This window comes from Penicillium oxalicum, chromosome III (assembly GCF_001723175.1).
Source record: "Penicillium oxalicum strain HP7-1 chromosome III, whole genome shotgun sequence".
NCBI lineage: Eukaryota > Fungi > Ascomycota > Eurotiomycetes > Eurotiales > Aspergillaceae > Penicillium > Penicillium oxalicum.
This window is the reverse complement of record NC_064652.1, coordinates 3,461,626-3,478,640: the sequence shown is the minus strand read 5'-3', so window position 1 is coordinate 3,478,640 and position 17,015 is coordinate 3,461,626. Positions and strand designations below refer to the sequence as shown.

Below are 17,015 nucleotides of genomic sequence, written 5' to 3'. Positions count from 1 at the left end.
GGATTCCAGGACTTGCGTGCTTGTGGGTTTGGTTTGGTCCCTCTATGACTCGACCTGTCTGGTGAGATCAGACTGCCGTGAGCATTCCCCTCTTCAATATATATATTTATGAAAACAATCATCAAGTATATTCATGAGAATAGCCAGAGAGCGCTAATTTCGAAATTTGAACCCCACAGTTACTGTCTTCTCTGTCCCTAAAGTGAAAGACCATCCCACACTCTTAATATTCATCAGTCTTGGCCGCAGCAGAGAAGCGAAATTAGAATATTTACCAAGATCAATGATTCCAGTATAAAAATCCCATAACTCCAAGATTGTTCCAGCCTTGATTAGCAGCCGACGTCTGCTAGATCCTGTGATATGTCGCTTTTCCCACCTGATGCCTTTTTCCGTCAGGTAGTCTGATTTAACAGTTGATTCTTGCCACGTTTTTGTTTTTTATGACTTTGTTGGGGCAAGCATCCTGGGTTGCGATAATCAGATTTCGAGATGCGTTGTCGCCTATTCCTGCACCAAGGCTCCACTCTTGACCAATACTCTTGGCAAAATGCCCCCTGTTGCAGATATGATTGTCGACTGGAGAGAACTGGAGATCCAGATAAGATGATTCCGACTTGGGAAAGATCTTCAGAGGCTGGTATTGCTGTGGGTGTGTGAGCAATGGGATACTAGTTAATCTGATTGAATTTTAGTATCATTGTTATGGTGCCGTGAGAATGTCCGCACCTAATAAACTTGGTATGTCTTCGCTCCTTTCTGAATAGTAGCCTTAACTTGGCAATCACCGAGTCGAAAACCGCCTGCTTCTCCTTCATAACGCTATTACCGGCAGGAACGTGGTAGGCTGCTAGATTGCGTATTAGTTTGATTTGGTAGAGACAAGACTTTAGCTGTGAAAGCTCGTTTTCCGGTACCAGTTATCTCAATTGCCCGTGGGAATCTTCGCACATCGTAATGATTTTCTTGACGGACTGCAGAAGATCCAGTGTCTGATTACACTCGTAGCTTCGATCCTTCAGGCCCTCGAAAATGGCACACAGGACAAAACAGAGAAACTCAAGTTTATCTTGCCATTTACATAGCTGGAGATGATCATAAAGTACCTGCGATACGCTGGGCGACATTCTTCTGTAAATGCCAGTAACTGTACCTTGAAATTGTCCGTCCTGCTACGGAAAATATTCTTCGGATTTGCTACCTTTTATCATGATGTCAAGACAACGTTATTTGATCCTGTATCACGTGACCGTCCTGTGTCATGTGACCGAAGACAATGTTCCCGTGTCCTATTCCTATAAAGGTAAAGGCTTTATAGCCGTAAACGCCACGACTTTATAACCCGGGGAGGCGGATATAAGACAGCGCGCTCTGGGATAGTCGCTATCATATAAACCTCGGCGGATTATTAGAGCTCCGGAGATGCAGGATTCAATCCGGCCAAGATGATCTTCGCCCTATTCAACCACTCTCTGGCCTGCTCTGGCTCTGTCGTTTCCAACCCTAGCTCAGTCCCGTCCAATTCCCCCAATGTATAGTTGACGCGCTGGACGAAGGACTGGTTTGTGCGAAAGCTCGCGTGGAGTCCAGAAAGGGGGTTTTGGATATAGTGATAGCAGCAATCGCTCGAACTCAAACCTTTTCCATCGTCTCGCGGATTCGATATGTGAAAGTAATTCTCTTCCAGGCTACGGAAGAATTCATTCAAAACGGTCCTGTCGTTCGGTAGTCCCAGCGCGTGTGTATTGCCATCCAAGACTACGTCCATCATGAAAACGGTTAGCTGTTGCACGTGTGCAAAAACTGGCTCCCTTTCTTGCCGAAAATGCTATGCAGGCAGAAGCGAGGGGTGATAGGGTTCTGGTGGCATAGTAGGTTCGGTGATATTAGCACCCGCCGACTATATTCAACGGCTTTTTCCACGTCTCTGGGCCTGTTTAATTCGGCGGGTGGGCCAGTGATGCCAAGCTCAACCCGCGCAGTGAACAAGTGGGCCGGTAACCCTCGCCTGCAAACATTCAAAGCCCTTTCGGCTCATTCTTGAGGCTACAGGTAGCTCTTGTTGATCGCCTGCTCTATTCGCTTGTCTTGTCTCTCAAAGCTTGAGTCAGCATATAAGAAGTCGCTCAATCAATTTAATCTTATCCTAAACCCCTTTAGAAGCGGGATTCAATTCATCTATAGGTCCTCAAATCGGTTTGCAATGGATTCTACTATGCCTGTTCCATCTCTGGAGCGTTCGGCTAAAAGACGACGAGAACATTTCGACTCTGAATCGCAATCTGCTTCTGGAACAGACAATCTCCAAAAGCCAGCCAGTCTAAAAAAACGGCGCGGAATCAAAGTAAGGCTTCCTTCCTCTCCCCCGGCGGCGGGAATATTCTATCAATCTCAACGGACTCTCACCAGAACATAGGAGGCACCGGTGACTAGAAATATTCCCCTTGTTAGTGAGATGAAACGGATTTTGGATGAAAATCCCTCTCTAGCTTCGTCGGCCATAGAGCTTCTTTATCTCTATCTTTGTCTATGGGATTGCTATATTGTCAAGTCCGCCCAGAAGATACGGCTGGAAGAGGAATACCGAGTGCTCCGGGACTCCAATGCATGGCTCGCACAGGAGAACAGCCAGTTGCACCAGGCTTGCGCCAATCGCGAGTTGCTATTATGGGACCGCCTAGAGGCATTTAACTCCCTAGGGCGGGGCATAATCGCGGTACTTCAGAGCAGCGAGCCTTTCCCGTCCGACATAATGATGCAGAAGTAATGAGCGGAAATCTGGATGATAGGTTATACTTGGGCTGTCTTATTGTTGATTCACAACTATTGATGCACGATTTTGCTGTCTGGTGAAGTGGGGCAAGGGAGCGGCGACCGAATAGTGTGCCCTACTTCAACCGTCGCGCTGGTAATCCGTTTCACACTGCTATCCACTGCAGAGGGTTGTAAGTTGGTTAATAAAGGCCTTCTGCCAAATGCATTGGAAGAGCGTTAGAAGTACGGTACGGAATAGTCTAGTCGTTCATTTTTTTCTGCATAAGTATTGAAATCTTATATGTTTATATTCTGATTCTCAAGGCGAAGACTAGGGGTTTAAGCCTTCACTCAGGACGTACCTTGTATTGGCCCGCTACTGTCCTCTCCTCTCCTACCAGTCTTTGCCAGTGTCTTTTTCCTCTCCTTTGTCTTCCCCAGGATGGTTTTCAAGACTCAAGATTATCCGTGCGCGGATTCCTTCGATCTGAACCTTGAATCTCTTTGGGAGGAGTTCTCTGATGTACCGACCCTACCACCCTGTATCGGGGCCAACCACCACAGTCAAACCTTCATCTATCCTTTCGATGATTCTGTATTCAGTCAAGGAGCGAAAGGAGCTAGCCCCGTTAGATGCCTTCACGACGCCACGGTTGAAAAAAACTGCTGGATCTACTGGACTGGACCCGATCCGCTGTGCCCCACCACCTCCGCCGACGATATCTTTCTCTACCTGTCAGACTTTTACCTCTGTGAGCACGTCCACTGGGTGGAATTCCGTCTTTCCAAAGTTCACCTAGTGACAGAAGAGGTCCTGGAACAATATCCGTTCTTTCTCCCTCGTACCGAGTCCGTACTGGGAAACTTGCGCCGCCTCCGTCGGTGCATGCTTAACATCCTTTCGCAGCAATTCCACACAGAAGAACATCAGCATCACTTCCAGTTGTTTATTCGGCCTCTCATCGACAGAATTTAGAGAGCCAAATAGCGGTACTACCCTGCTATTTTCCTCATATAGCACCATCCTCGATACTCCATCCCCACCGTTTTGTACAAAACATTGTCAAAAACTTTGCCGGATGAATTACCTTGAGCATAACGGTATCAGAATCGATTTAATTTAGCTTTGAGCTGCTAATGCCTTCAGTGCACTATTACTAGGATTTTGTAAAGTAACACACCTACACGCTGCACGTGTCTAAAGAGACTATTTAGTTTCAATAGAATCAGTGATCTATTTTCTAAATCCCGGGTTCATACATGAACCCCTCCCACCCAGGTTGAAACTAGCACTATTCTATCCAAAACTGAGAAGAGAAACTTATAGGTATCGGGGTCCTTCATCGCCCTAGCAAGCCTAGATTATTCCACAGGTGGTGATATGTAGATAAGAGTGTATTATGGCAGGCTATGCTTCTATTAGTTGCATAATAAGTCTGCCAGAATGTCAAGCATGAGGAACTATTATAGGATAGCTGATCTTTATCGGGGTACTAGGTTACGTAGTCACTAGTCACAGAGACGTCTTACTGCTCCTGCTTTATTAGGGTTCTATTGAGACGGAAACTTTTTGAGCAACAATGGCCTTTGAGATATTTCGTGCGAGCACAAATTCGGTAAATTGAGTAGAAGTATTACTGTCCCGTGGGCAGTTCGGTGCAATCCAAGCGTCGAGTTATAGCGGGGCAGCAAGGTTCTAACAGCTATCTGCAGAGCTCCCTTCGCTGCTTCGGTGGGGGTTATTACGCTAGTTGCCGGACGTAGCACAGGCCGGTCGGAGAGCGGGGTGGCTATCGCGATACAGAAGAAGCCGGTGACTAGTAGAGTGAGACTGTTTATGGTTGAGATGATTGAGAGCATCGAGAGAAAAAGATGCTTCTCGTTTACGCGACTTAAATTCTCCATCATGCCGTTCCACAGTCGTGGTCCCGTCCTAACATAGTGTCTACTCTAACGTCCACCGACGCTATCAGGAAATACATTCCAACACCTCACCGATTCTCTACCTCTCACCATTCCTATCGTCATATATTCAACTGTTGTGTAGCTATGTGAGGGTTACCGTTGAATATATGTCTTGGGGTCAACGTAGGGCTTGATCACGAGGATCAGCTCAGTGTATCACTAGGTGGCTTTGTACGGGAATCCAGGGGAATGCTAGGCGTGCTAGTCTCTTAGATTATCATTTTCATCAAAGCCGATCACTCTTTAAGAGTTACATCAGCTCCACAGCCGAACGTATTATTCAAATCTGCCGTTGCGACAGCTCTAATTCATCAGTTACAGCCCGTATAGGGGACATAAAAATCAGTCGAGTGCTTTATACTGATTCGACATTCCCGTACTATATTATCTACCTATTATTCTGCTCATGCATTGGTTTCTAGGTAACCGACTGTGGATCAACACCAGGTATGACTTAATCTACACTGCGAAGAATTTAAGAGATTGAGTACACCTGTCTAATGAAAATAGACTCAAGGAGACTGTTATGCCATTACTTCCCAGCCGACACGAGGGCCAGCCTAAAGTTAGCACGCAGGATTCCCGATCTGCAAGAGTTACTGCGCTTCACCACCTGACAGGGAAGTCGATGACTCACGAGCTTCGCTGCGAGGTTTGCCATCACGGTCGATCAGCCTCCTACCACAGAAAACACATGAGCGACCCAGTCACATTTCCAGCCGTTGGAATCTGCTCTCGCCGCCGGACAAAGTGTATGTTATACAGATCGAGACTTTGGGGCCCTTCTATGAATTTACCTGTTATCTATGAGCTGCCCGGAGATGGAACGGCAATAGGTTCGGAATGTGTCGGGTGAATTCTTTTTCTGAGTGGCAAGTAGGGGCAAATCTCAAGAAAAATAGGACAAATTGATAAACTAGTGCTAGCAATACTGTACCCTAGATACTGTTCGCCATAAAAGCTCCTAAAATCGTAGGGCAAGAAATTTTATCAGGAAAACGATCGAAAAATATTGGGTTTTTGGATAGTGCGTTCCATATTTCACGATCTTCGTTATTTAGACATGATCTCTCATTCCTTCGGTTGAAGACCTAACTTGCCGATTCGGAAAATCGTTTTTTCATTCTGAGGACGCAATTTCTAAGGCAAACTCAGACTAAAGAACACGACGGGTTCTCCCGGTACTCCTATAGGGCAGGCCACTTTCGAATTAAGTTAGCAAATCACCTTTATTCTCACCAAGGCTACTTGATTCAGCCTAGCAATTGATTGATACGATAACACTAGCATTTCAATATCAGATTGCTTTACCATGAGAGGCTTCATTTAATCAGCTATCTGTGACTATATAAAACCCTAGCTAGTTAACGGTCGATCTAATTTTATCTGTTAGCGTGTTAGCCAGCTTTAGAGATAGTGGTTGTTTTCTGGCCACGCATGATATGGCCCTAGGTCAAGGGCTATAAATTTGAGATTGCTTCCGATGTGCGGCTGGATGGTCTTCCTGACGGTCTCACGCATCCTATAGCCTGCACAAACTATATAGTAAATTGTCAGAACCAGAACTGCACCAGACCTTCCCCACAGGTTACTATGAGAATGCTTAAGGAGAATACCTGCGACTGCCATGTCCCCCCGTTGGTCTTTGATGTATCCCCTTATTTCTTTTTCAATGTTCAATGAGTCACGGTAGAAGCAGAGTCGATTTCCTTCCTGATATGAAGTGGAAAGATCCTCATTTGAGTCGGCTCTGCCGCAGTAAATTTTGAATTGTAGGATCTAAGCGGAAGTCAGTATTTATTTCAAATATCATTCGGACACCCACTCACGTCAAATCCGCCAGATGTTGGATGGTCTAGGCATAAGACCTCTTGCCTCCACTCTTTCACCCATGGCGGATAGTCTCCAACCCCAAGTCAGCAGATATACCAAGCGACCACTTAGGAACACAAGTCGACGACTCACTCGATTCCCCGTCATCTTGCCACAAAATCTCCAGTTTCCGTACCAGCGCTTTCCGTTGCACGCTAGCCTTGACTAACATCTCTATGTACGAGAGAGCTCGAAAAAAGCCAACGTCCTCTACGACTAACACAACGGTCCCGAACCGGAGCAGGTTTTCCGGGCGCCCATATGGTCCGAGCACAGTGACTGGGATTCGATTGACGCGTGGAGAAGCGAGATTCCTGTCGTAAAGCTTTCGAATAATACCAGAGCGGGAACGAGCCACCATCCGTGCGATCTTATACGCGCCATCCTTTTTGCATACTGCCACATAGAAGATGGGCAGTTGCAGACCGGCGCGAATGCCGGCACTTGGCATCCAGAGCTGCACATATTGACCAGGTTGTACAGCCCAAGTAGGAGGTAGACCAACTTCAAGCCAAAGAAGACCATTAGATGCGTTCATAGACACTTCTTGTCTATCGTGTCGCCATGGCTTCCGAGACCACACAGTGGATATAGAGACGGTGAGACTTGTCACAGCCCAGAGGCAGAGAGCACCTAATAAGACCCAACGATACAGAGATTGTTGTTTCAGGAGATGATATCCAAGGGTAGATGTGGCTACTACCGCAAGCAAATAATGGCATTTCAAAGCGAACTGCACATGTCGTGTTCGTATTGCCGCGCACGTGACCGGAACAATCAGAATGAGAGATCCCCCTGCCTAGTAAGAGTTAGAGTGATCTGAGGTCCAAAACTGTCTTCTGGCTCAACCGCGAAGTAGACTTACTATGATAGGGAAAATATACCGCGGAGTTATGAAGATCGAAGCTTCGGTTGTAGACATGATAATAATGCCGTGTAGAAGGGAATGAAACACGCATATACGCCCTATCCATCGATGAAACCATCCGAGCGACTGGCGGTCGATACATAAGAGATCAGCTGGAAACCCAAAGTTCAGACCGGTGCATAGAGGGGCGATGCTGATGACGGCCAAAGACCCAGCTCTTTTTTGGACGACCATCAAGGACGTGGCTCTAAGTCGCAAGGCTAAGATGTTTGCTGCGAGCAGAATTGCCAAAGCTAAAGCCTGCCAACATGTTGAGATGTCGAGCCATCTGAAGGAATTTGGTAGGTGGACAAAGATAATTCGTCGCCAAAACTCCGGCAGCCTTGAGATCCATGAATGCCAGGACAACAGATATCTTCTTTTATAAGCCCAGAACCATATACGCACTATAGATAAATAGATAAGCCAGGATGCAAGAAGAATCGCAGCGCAAGTACCGTAAACTTCAGGAACAGATAAATTCGAAAACCAGCGGAAGAAGTTCGATATTGGCTTGTACATTCTCCGTAACCTATCCTGACTACAGGAAGAGTGAGAGAGCTAGAATGCTTATATAGAGAGGTCACTCCCTTACTTGGCCTTCCTTTCCTGAGGAGGCGAAATGATATACTCTCTACTATAACCGTGTCGAAGAACACCATGAAATTTTTTCTGCCTCGGAATCTAGCTAATCGGTACAAGTAATTGCGCCCTCCGTGGCGGGGCCGCTTCCTCGTTACGATTAGCGCATAACGTCCCCGTTCAAGCGTCGGAGACTGGATGACCAGACAGGCTCTGGAAGGTACGTATCCAAACATAGCGGTCTCTTCACTCAAGGTCTAGGAAGCTGTCAGGAAGATTCGATACTGCATTTTCGACATCAGAGTAGGTCGTACTCGTCATTATCATTTCTTGCCGTAGATTCCTATCTAGAACTCTTGGCTATCTCATCTACCTATCAAATCCTAAGATGCTAAAGCACTGGTAAGTATTATCCTGCCGATTACGCGTGATAAAGTCCTGTCGTCTACTTGAGAATATATAAGAGATGTATTGGCGTTAAAAATAATCAATCATTAGCGGGTCTTCGAAGCCCAGGGGCATTTTCGGGATTCCCAGGAGCTCTGCGTGTTTATATCTCCATGAGCACCTTATAAGTGACTGTTTCAAAGTATAAAATGAGGATTCTGCCTTTCTAGCCTCTATTTTGATATGCCTTAAAATATATTCATCATGAAGACCCTCCCTGTGCTACTCTCGATCTTGGCAACAGTCTCGCTGCTCCTGAATTGCACTCGAATTCCTTTCCTTTGTGTAACATTTCAGAATCATGCGTCCCACCAGTGGCTCGACCGTGGGCTCTTTGTGGCAATACTGATCTTGTGGGCTGTCTTGTCGGCATCAAGCTGGTGCGCAGCAAACGAGGCTCTCATGGGAATCATCGCCGGATTAGTCAGTGTATTCTTATCTTTACAGGCAGTTCGTGAGCTCCCCTGTGTAGACGCCTATGAATCTCGTGCTTATTGCGATCTGCAGTATCTTCGAATCAGCATTCACTTGCAGCCTCCATCAACTATTGCTCGCTGTCTGAGAGTCTGCTGTCCACTTTTTGCTGCCTCCTCAAGCCTGACTAAATTGGCCGCTATCATAGTCGGAAGCTTCGTCATCTGCGCCCTGCGGTGGATTGTACCCTTCGCTATGTTCATTGACTTCTTGAACATAGCTTCGTTTCACTGGTGGCTACTTGGACACATCGGCTATCAACTTCTAGCTCGGCCACAAGTACTTGCCGTCGCATACTACTACACTGGACTTACGTGTTCTCTGTTGGTCGTCGCACTCTTCGGAGTTATTCGTGGATACTAGCTGCTCTCACAGGAGGTACTGTAACTCTGGCTCACTATATACGGTGTACATTCCGAATTAGAATTTGCTGACCAGACAAGCTTCAACTTTGTATAATCTCTCTTGGAAAGGTATTAGCATGCTTCATCCTAGGAAGCCCATTATCTAATTCGTGAATTGTTCCAAGAGTGGGTTGGATTTCCGGAACGAGCGTACACCAAGAGTCACTCTTCTACTAGTGATGACTTCAGCTAAAATAGAACTCGAAATTCCTTAAGTGCGGCCAGTCTACCGCTTCTTGGTGAACTAGCCCCTTGCTGTATTCACAAAGTCTATTGATCAATGATCTTTCGGTGTTTCTTGCGAATTTCCTGCCAACACCCCTGTCGAACAAGCATTCCAGTCTTTAAGCACCCCAAGCAGACCTTGCCGCACCTCGTCCATGGACCGCTCAAATGAGACTAGACGGGCGACCTGGTCCTCCTCTCGACGTTTAAGATACTCCCCCTCTTGACAAAGCTGGGTATTTTCGGCGCGCATCACTTGATTGGCCTCTTCGAGTCGCTGATTATCGACATGTTTAGAGACGCACGACCCCCACAAGCAGCGATACAACCCCACCAGTCTCACTGCCTGAAAAGCAAGTTTCGGGTCCTCCCGTTCCAGGCGCTCTAGTGTATCAAGCACCGGTTGGAATAGCTCTACCGCTAAATGATGTTTATCGTCGTCCGCAATTTGAGATAGACAGGGCTGAAGTTTCAGTAGTTTGCTATTAATAACTACATGGTGCCACTTACCGATTCGGCATCTGAGGGCGAAACTTGGCGGGGCTCCTTTCCGCACGGGCCCGGCTGGGAATCACAAAGTTCTGCAACTGGCAACACTTTCGTAGGTGGATCCATCAGTTTGAATCTGGCTGGACTGCTGATTGCTTAAGGCTGACAATGACCAAGCTAATTCTGACCTCTAGAGATATTGTGGTACTGTGCTTCTTTATAGTTGTGACGAGCAAAAGGTACACTATACGCTTCCTTTTGCATACTAACACCTGCATCAATATGCGACAGCTTGGTAGAGAGCCAAAAGACTACCTCAGCTTTCGTTGGCTAGCCTTGACCTTTGCCTTTGAGGAGGGAGGAAGACATGCGAGGAATCTGAGGGCTGGTGAACTACTAGCACATTAGATAGGTCCACTAACAAAAACCTTTGACCTATCTCCAGCTCACCGAGCAAAGGATGTTGAGGTGGAATAGCTAGGATAGTTTGCTGGTACAACTGGTGGTGTTGCTTCCACCATTGGCAGTAGCGCACCTTGGCCATATTCAGACGGTAATCAAGTCATCATCAACCGTCTGCACATCGTCGTCACCAAGTCGATACCAGTGGTCGAAAGGATACTCCACAGATTACCTTTCCATGCATCTTGTTACGACTTGTTTCAAGCCTATTTTGCGTTAGGACTAAACCGAATTCTACAACGAGCGCTGAGCTTCTACGTGCTCGATATCCCTATACGTCAGATTTTCACGAGGTGTGCGTAGCATATACTTCTGTGCTGATATCAATGGTTTGACGCATTCGCAAACAGCTAGTTACTGTATTGCATATTGAAATATCCTATTGCAGAGATAACCCCTCGATCCAGTAGCTACTGCCTATGTAGAAAGTATTTGCATTGTCCCCTTGAAGAACTGGCTTTGCCGCCCACATCCCACTTTTCAGTCTTCAGTATCGTCGGTGAGGTATGGGACGCAGTCGCTTTATCCATTCCCGCTGAACACGTCCCCCGTCGCCCATTTTCTTTGGCTGGCGGTGGTTTGCGGATGCTTCATTTTCCTTTTCACCACTGGAAGCCTGTGCTGGGCGAGGGATCCACCATGCCTCTGGTGTGGGGAGCTGCCGATAAAACCGCAATCGGATAGTGGTCTCCGTACGCTCCCTGGGCGGCTGGGTTAGAATTTCCGGGGCTGGCCTCTGCTTCTGGTGGATCTCATAGTTGGGAGCCTTGGCCCTTCGCGACGGCCGGACTTTGGCAGTGCGTTGAAGCAAAGGCGCAGTGTCGCTGCTATCCCCTTCAGAGTGGTGCACTTGTCTGTAAGAAATGCTGGCCATTTCTGTGTCTGACGTAACAACTTACGTTTCAAGTGATTGTTCTGACTATTTATTCCTCGTGGATAGCTACACATGCATATGGCTATGCAAAGTATGGCGCATTTTGTCGTGGTAGCTTGGAAAAGTCTTGGGTTGATTCAAAGTGGGGGGTGACGGTGCTATCGCGATGGCCTTTTCGATCCTTAGATTCCCGCTCACCCCTCTCTGTTGGCAATTTGTGAGGCTCTGCTGAGTCCACTCAATAAAACTTGTGCCCTTTCCTTTCAATTTGCTGTCCAAACCTCGGGTTTTCAACGCGATTTCAAGCTTGTTCCGTTGAGCTTATAGTATAAGCTCGATTAAATGGCTCTATCTACTAGCGTCTAAAAGATGGTTGCTGAAACTACCCCATTGATGCAGGTTTGAATGACCGGTGAAGTGGGGCCTTAGGTGGGGTTAAGCACAATTGGGGGAGAACAGGGCTGGCTTTAGGATTGTTCCGTATACGATCGAATACTTGCGGTGACAAATAAAGACCGCGTCCAACCCAAGACACAGTTTCCGTGTCCACTTCCATGGCGACTTCCAGCAACAAAAAGCGTGCATTACTCAACCAACAATGTCGAGAGGCATTATCAGCCCATATTGGTAAGCCCCAAGTTTTTTGGAATACTGCTGAAAAGTATTAATACCTTTTAGAAAATCGACTTGGAATCGTCATCAAGCCTGACAAGGTCCGTCTGCAGCCGCCGGCCGAGGACGGATATGCTTGGTCCGTCACGGAAGAGAGCGCATGGCTCTTGCAATCGTGCTTGAGCAGCGGCAAGGTCGGCCTGTACCGGGCTATCTGCAACGCGCTAGGCAAGTCGCTTGAGGCTGTGAGGCCGGGAGATCTACCATCTTCCCAACCGCGTCAGAATAGCCGTGCTGAGGTGAGGCTTGCTGAACGAGTTGACCGGGAAGTCTGAGCAACGCTAAAAGAATATTCTAGCTGCTACAGAGCAGTGAGGACGACGACGGATCATTCACAGCCAGGATTCGGGAATTGGAATCTACAAATGACGACCTGGCCGCGGAATTGGAACGCGTGAACAACCGTCTTGAGGAGTCTCTGAGCAAAGGCCGTGATTTGCAGACTGAAAATCAACGGCTAAGAAATGAGTTGAGAGATAGTGTGAACCGCGTGGGCGATCTGGGGCGTGAACTACATCATATCAAAGCGGGGATCACCGAGGCAATGAAAGTGTTACAGAATTGCCCGTCGTTGAGATCGGAAGAGAAGATAACCCCGCATATACCCGATGACGATGGATCTGTAAGAGCTGACAGCGACCAGACCGGCGACCGGACCGAGGCGGCGGAGGCGTTTCCTAATCTTGCTGAGTCATATACTGGATAGCATTGTCGCAAAGTGAATTACTTAATTTATTCCTCCTTTCCGAGGGCATATCAATTACTTCAGGGTGTCGGCTCTTGTACCCATCCCTTACGTTAACTCGTGCTACTAGGCCTATAGTGACCATCCTAACCCGAACGTTTGGCTTATCTCTTTCGTGCCCTGAACTTGGCGTGGGAGCAAGCCAATAAAAATGGAGATTAAACGCCTATGGTTCAACCCTGGTTCAACCCCGCTCTAGGGGTTGAACCCCTGTGGCCGATGGGAGCATTTTACATTTGGTAGGAACGAGTTGGTTATGACCGAAGCGACGCGGTTTTCTTTCTTTTAGAGATGATAGTACGTCGCTCTACATTCAGTCGGATGAATACTGTGCGGATCGCCCGCATCGGAAAATTAAACTGCGTTTTTCAACATTCGCGCAGAGCTCCTACTAGCTATTGAGGATATATATCTTCAGCGTCAAACGGTCGACCCATCCAAACGGCCCGTGAGAGTGAAATAGAACCTAGCCATTTTATCAGAAGCTATTCAATAAAACAGAGCATTAACAAATTTACTCCAATCCAGGTGGCTAGGGTACCATATAGATTATTAAATTCGGAGTCAGGTCGGATCCTGTGGCCTCGAACGATTGTATTTGATAAAGTCCTATCGCTAACCCGAGGAGGATAGATTCTCGACTTCTACTAGTGTCCAGTCTAGTGTCAGGACTCATCCACTGATAGGCCAGAAAGAATTCCCACGGTCGCAGTTAGGCCTTGCAATTACTCGCGAGTCCTCGACTCGCGCTACTCGCGAACCGGCTCGCAGGACTCGCGAGCCAAGGACTCGCGAGTTCGAGCCGTACGACGGTAATACACTAGTAATCGAGCCGATCGAACCGCGAGTTTTTCTGGCTCGCTGTATATAATAATAAATAACCGGCTCGATTTTACAATACCGTACGAGCGGGAAGACTCGCGAGTCCTTCACTCGCGAGTTCGAGCCAGAAGTACGAGCCGGCTCGCGAGTCGAGTCCAAAAAGCCGTCTCGCCGCGAGTAATTGCAAGGTCTAGTTGCAGTGATTCTACCGCCGTCCGGTGGATGATGCCGTCTGTGGGAATTTCCTTGAACAGCCATTGAACGCGCCTATCCCCTGTGATTCTATGCCATGAGGCGAGTGGAAGAAGGTCAGAGCCCCCCAGCCTGGCCTCAGTGCTGTCTGACGTACTTGCATGCAACGAAATTGATTGTACAGTAGCATGTGTGCTATTATGCCTGGCGTATTTGACCCAAGTACGCTCTTTCCCTTTTGCAGCGGGATGTCCTCCGGTGAACCCCGAATTAAAAATTCCTGGCATCTAATTAGGCAGCGACCATGGACCTACTCCAAAGCAATCCAATTCCACGGCCCCTCGATCCAGGGGAAACTTACAGATAAGCATAAACAAAAAGTACTAACGATAGCTTGATTTCGACAAAAGGTCTATTTTACTGGCGAGGTTGGTCTCTTTGGCAGCAGAGCTGCAAGACCTCCAAAAAGATCCGCCAGAAAGCCGAACAGTGGCCAGTCAAGCACGGGTTCCAAAAAATTGCGCCAGCAACATACGAACTGGTCTACTTCAGTAGATCCCAGAAAGAACAGAACACATGCTCTTCGCCTACCACCCGCCACCCGCCACTATCGATGTCTCCACATGATGTTGCTATCCGGGTATCCACATGGACACCAAGCTTGGCTGGGAGGACCACCGCGAGAAGGTAAAAGCGGAGGTAACGAAGTGGTACTCGGCTCTGCCAGCACTCGCCTTCTCGACATAGGGCGCCGGGGCCATCAATTCCCGGCATATATACCGCGCAGTGATTGTACCCCAGATGCTCTACGGGTGTTTAGCATAGCACAATTACCAGAACAGCTATGTGAGAAGAGGATACGCTATGACGAGTACTATTCGGAGGGCCCAGAGACGTGCAGCCCAGATCATCACGGGGGGAAATTAGAATGACACCGCTACACGACATAGCCACAACCGAGACCCGGAGAGGTAAGACTAGGACGCCTCGCTAAGGACTCAGCGAACAGAGCCCCTCGATCGGCTCTCGGGAATATTAGAGGGTAACACGGATTGCGGCTCGAACGGCTGAACGTATACCGCACATACTGCCACTCTGGTAGATCCCGCTACCCGTCCGAATCAACGAATCTGCGTAGGCAATCAAGGAACATGACGCCACAGAATCAGGAATATTACGCCCCAAGTGCGAGTGACTGGTAACTTGTCACGTGACCATATCCTATCAGTGATAGGATGGACTCATCGGTGATAGGAAGGACTGGATATATAAGGACACTCGTTTCAGTATCATGTATTTAGTTCTTCGCGATCAATTGCACATTGTTACTTGGTTATTACCTTGAAGCACTTTGCACTCCACGGTTCAACTCTAAGACAAACCCAACCTACAGGTAGGGGATTCACTTAGTGGCAACACTTAGTGATTGACCTACTTGGCGCGCACTTCTGGCACGTCTTGCAAGACACTCGACAGGATCCAACCCGCAGTAAGGCTTTGCGAAGCAACGGTACGATTGAGAGACCAGGTCTTGAGATTGGAAGTTAGGATAGCAGGAAAGTATCGGCCCAGGACGTTCTAACTCACAGTGACCAGTCGGCACCGCGTAACACTTGGCAGGCGTAGCTGGAAGCAAAGCAGTCTGGGGGTAGCAGTCAAACATCTTTCCACGAATGTCCCCCGTACTGGTCGAGCTGAGCCGGCCCTTGCGGAGCATCCATTGAGAGATTGGTCGGCGCCAAGGCAAGGTCGGGCAAAGAGCTGGGACCCATTGCGGTAAGCTGCGTAGGCTGGTCCAACCAGTAGACCCCAGATCCAGGTAAGAAAGTCCCATTACGTCTATTCTGAAGCGTGTCGTACGTTTTCCAGACCTCATCCGCGGCAGAAAGCAAGTTGCTGTGCGTCCGTTGAAGCACAGGAAAGATTTCGCTCCACGCCACTTGATCTTGGTGCCTGGCATTTGTAGTCTCCAGCTCTTGCTTCAGCCGCCGCACTTCTCCCGCAAGCTCCCGTGTCTTGCCCATGATCTCTTCTTTTTCCAAGTTGAGCTGGCTGACTTCGGCCGTCGCTTTCTTCACTTCGTCGTGTAGCTGCAACACAGTTTGAGTAGCCTCCCCTCGCTCTTTGTTCATTTTTTCCTCGAGCTTCTCCGAGTCTTCATCAGCCTCTTGGAGGAGAACTAAGCATCTTTCATAGACTTGGTGCCAGTCCTTCACTTCCACGGGGGCTTCCGTCTTGGGAGAGGGGCCCTAGGCCTCACAAGGTCAGAATGTGCAATACCCTCTCGCTGTTGAAAGGACTGCCTACCGCGTATTGCTTTAGCTTCGCAACTCGGGTAGTTGCCTGGGAGCTAGCATCCGCTCTGGCTGTCGCAGAGCGTGCAGCCCGTGTAGCCCGGCCGACAGAAGATCTAGCGGAAGCGGAACCGCTTTTCCCAGCGCCTGGCGGGGCTTGGATTATTGGTTTGCGGGAAGGGCTCGTGATCTTTGGCATGTTGGACAGGTAGATCACCATTCAACTTTCTAAACGAGAGGCGAAGTAAACGGGGTTTCTCCTGAATGAAACTGCTATGGGAGGGAAATTCTGGCTTTAAATGATTAAGAGCCAACGGTCGCTAACAATCCCTATCAAACCCCGATGAAAATCCAATGCGCCTTTCCTCCCGGCCTCATGATTCTGAGGGTTGCAGGGAGGTTAACTTTCACCGGCTCCACCGTATTCTGTCCTTCCCCGCCAACCCAAGAGCAATGGTTAATCGGAGGTGACAGCCCGGAGGCGGATCCACTTCACGAGGGCCCCCTAAGGGCGTTTTTCTATTCTTGAAAAAAGCCTATGCGTGGAGATGTTCGCAGGTAAAATATATATTGCATTTCTCCATTATTAGCGCAGACTGTCCAGAGTGGCTTTTGACTATTAGCCCAGAAAATTGTCCTATCTTTCAGGCTCATCAATCACTCTGGCAGAGCGTCGGCTCATTCTGCGGCATATGAAATACGCCTTGCGATTACGAGGACGGGGATACTTCGAGATCCTGCTCTTGTAAGAGCTGAGACTAGCAAAACTAGTGGGTACTGGAATGAATAAAATAAGTCGGGGAAGATAATTTTCGATTAGTTGTTCGTTTTTTTC

General features: G+C 48.1%; 6 protein-coding genes across 6 annotated transcripts; 2 read left to right on the top strand and 4 right to left on the bottom strand.

Annotated features, from left to right (window-relative positions):
* Nucleotides 1–2,215: 2,215 nt before the first annotated feature.
* Nucleotides 2,216–2,767, top strand: POX_c04605 (uncharacterized protein; the record flags this gene model as incomplete). The annotated part of the gene is made up of 2 exons (XM_050113470.1): nt 2,216–2,344; nt 2,417–2,767. 2 exons carry the CDS (start codon nt 2,216–2,218, stop codon nt 2,765–2,767), a joined length of 480 nt encoding a protein of 159 aa, XP_049971026.1.
* Nucleotides 2,768–6,604: 3,837 nt separating this feature from the next.
* POX_c04604 (uncharacterized protein) lies at nt 6,605–7,513 on the bottom strand (the record flags this gene model as incomplete). Its single annotated transcript, XM_050113469.1, has 2 exons — nt 6,605–7,390; nt 7,457–7,513. 2 exons carry the CDS (start codon nt 7,511–7,513, stop codon nt 6,605–6,607), a joined length of 843 nt encoding a protein of 280 aa, XP_049971025.1.
* A 2,169-nt stretch (nt 7,514–9,682) lies between these two features.
* Nucleotides 9,683–10,245, bottom strand: POX_c04603 (uncharacterized protein; the record flags this gene model as incomplete). Its single annotated transcript, XM_050113468.1, has 2 exons — nt 9,683–10,093; nt 10,141–10,245. 2 exons carry the CDS (start codon nt 10,243–10,245, stop codon nt 9,683–9,685), a joined length of 516 nt encoding a protein of 171 aa, XP_049971024.1.
* An 823-nt stretch (nt 10,246–11,068) lies between these two features.
* POX_c04602 (uncharacterized protein) lies at nt 11,069–11,455 on the bottom strand (the record flags this gene model as incomplete). The annotated part of the gene is made up of 1 exon (XM_050113467.1): nt 11,069–11,455. One exon carries the CDS (start codon nt 11,453–11,455, stop codon nt 11,069–11,071), a length of 387 nt encoding a protein of 128 aa, XP_049971023.1.
* Nucleotides 11,456–12,009: 554 nt separating this feature from the next.
* POX_c04601 (uncharacterized protein) lies at nt 12,010–12,833 on the top strand (the record flags this gene model as incomplete). The annotated part of the gene is made up of 3 exons (XM_050113466.1): nt 12,010–12,082; nt 12,134–12,366; nt 12,426–12,833. 3 exons carry the CDS (start codon nt 12,010–12,012, stop codon nt 12,831–12,833), a joined length of 714 nt encoding a protein of 237 aa, XP_049971022.1.
* Nucleotides 12,834–15,541: 2,708 nt separating this feature from the next.
* On the bottom strand, nt 15,542–16,379 carry POX_c04600 (uncharacterized protein; the record flags this gene model as incomplete). Its single annotated transcript, XM_050113465.1, has 2 exons — nt 15,542–16,135; nt 16,194–16,379. The coding sequence occupies 2 exons, from the start codon at nt 16,377–16,379 to the stop codon at nt 15,542–15,544; spliced, it is 780 nt and encodes a 259-aa protein (XP_049971021.1).
* Nucleotides 16,380–17,015: the final 636 nt, after the last annotated feature.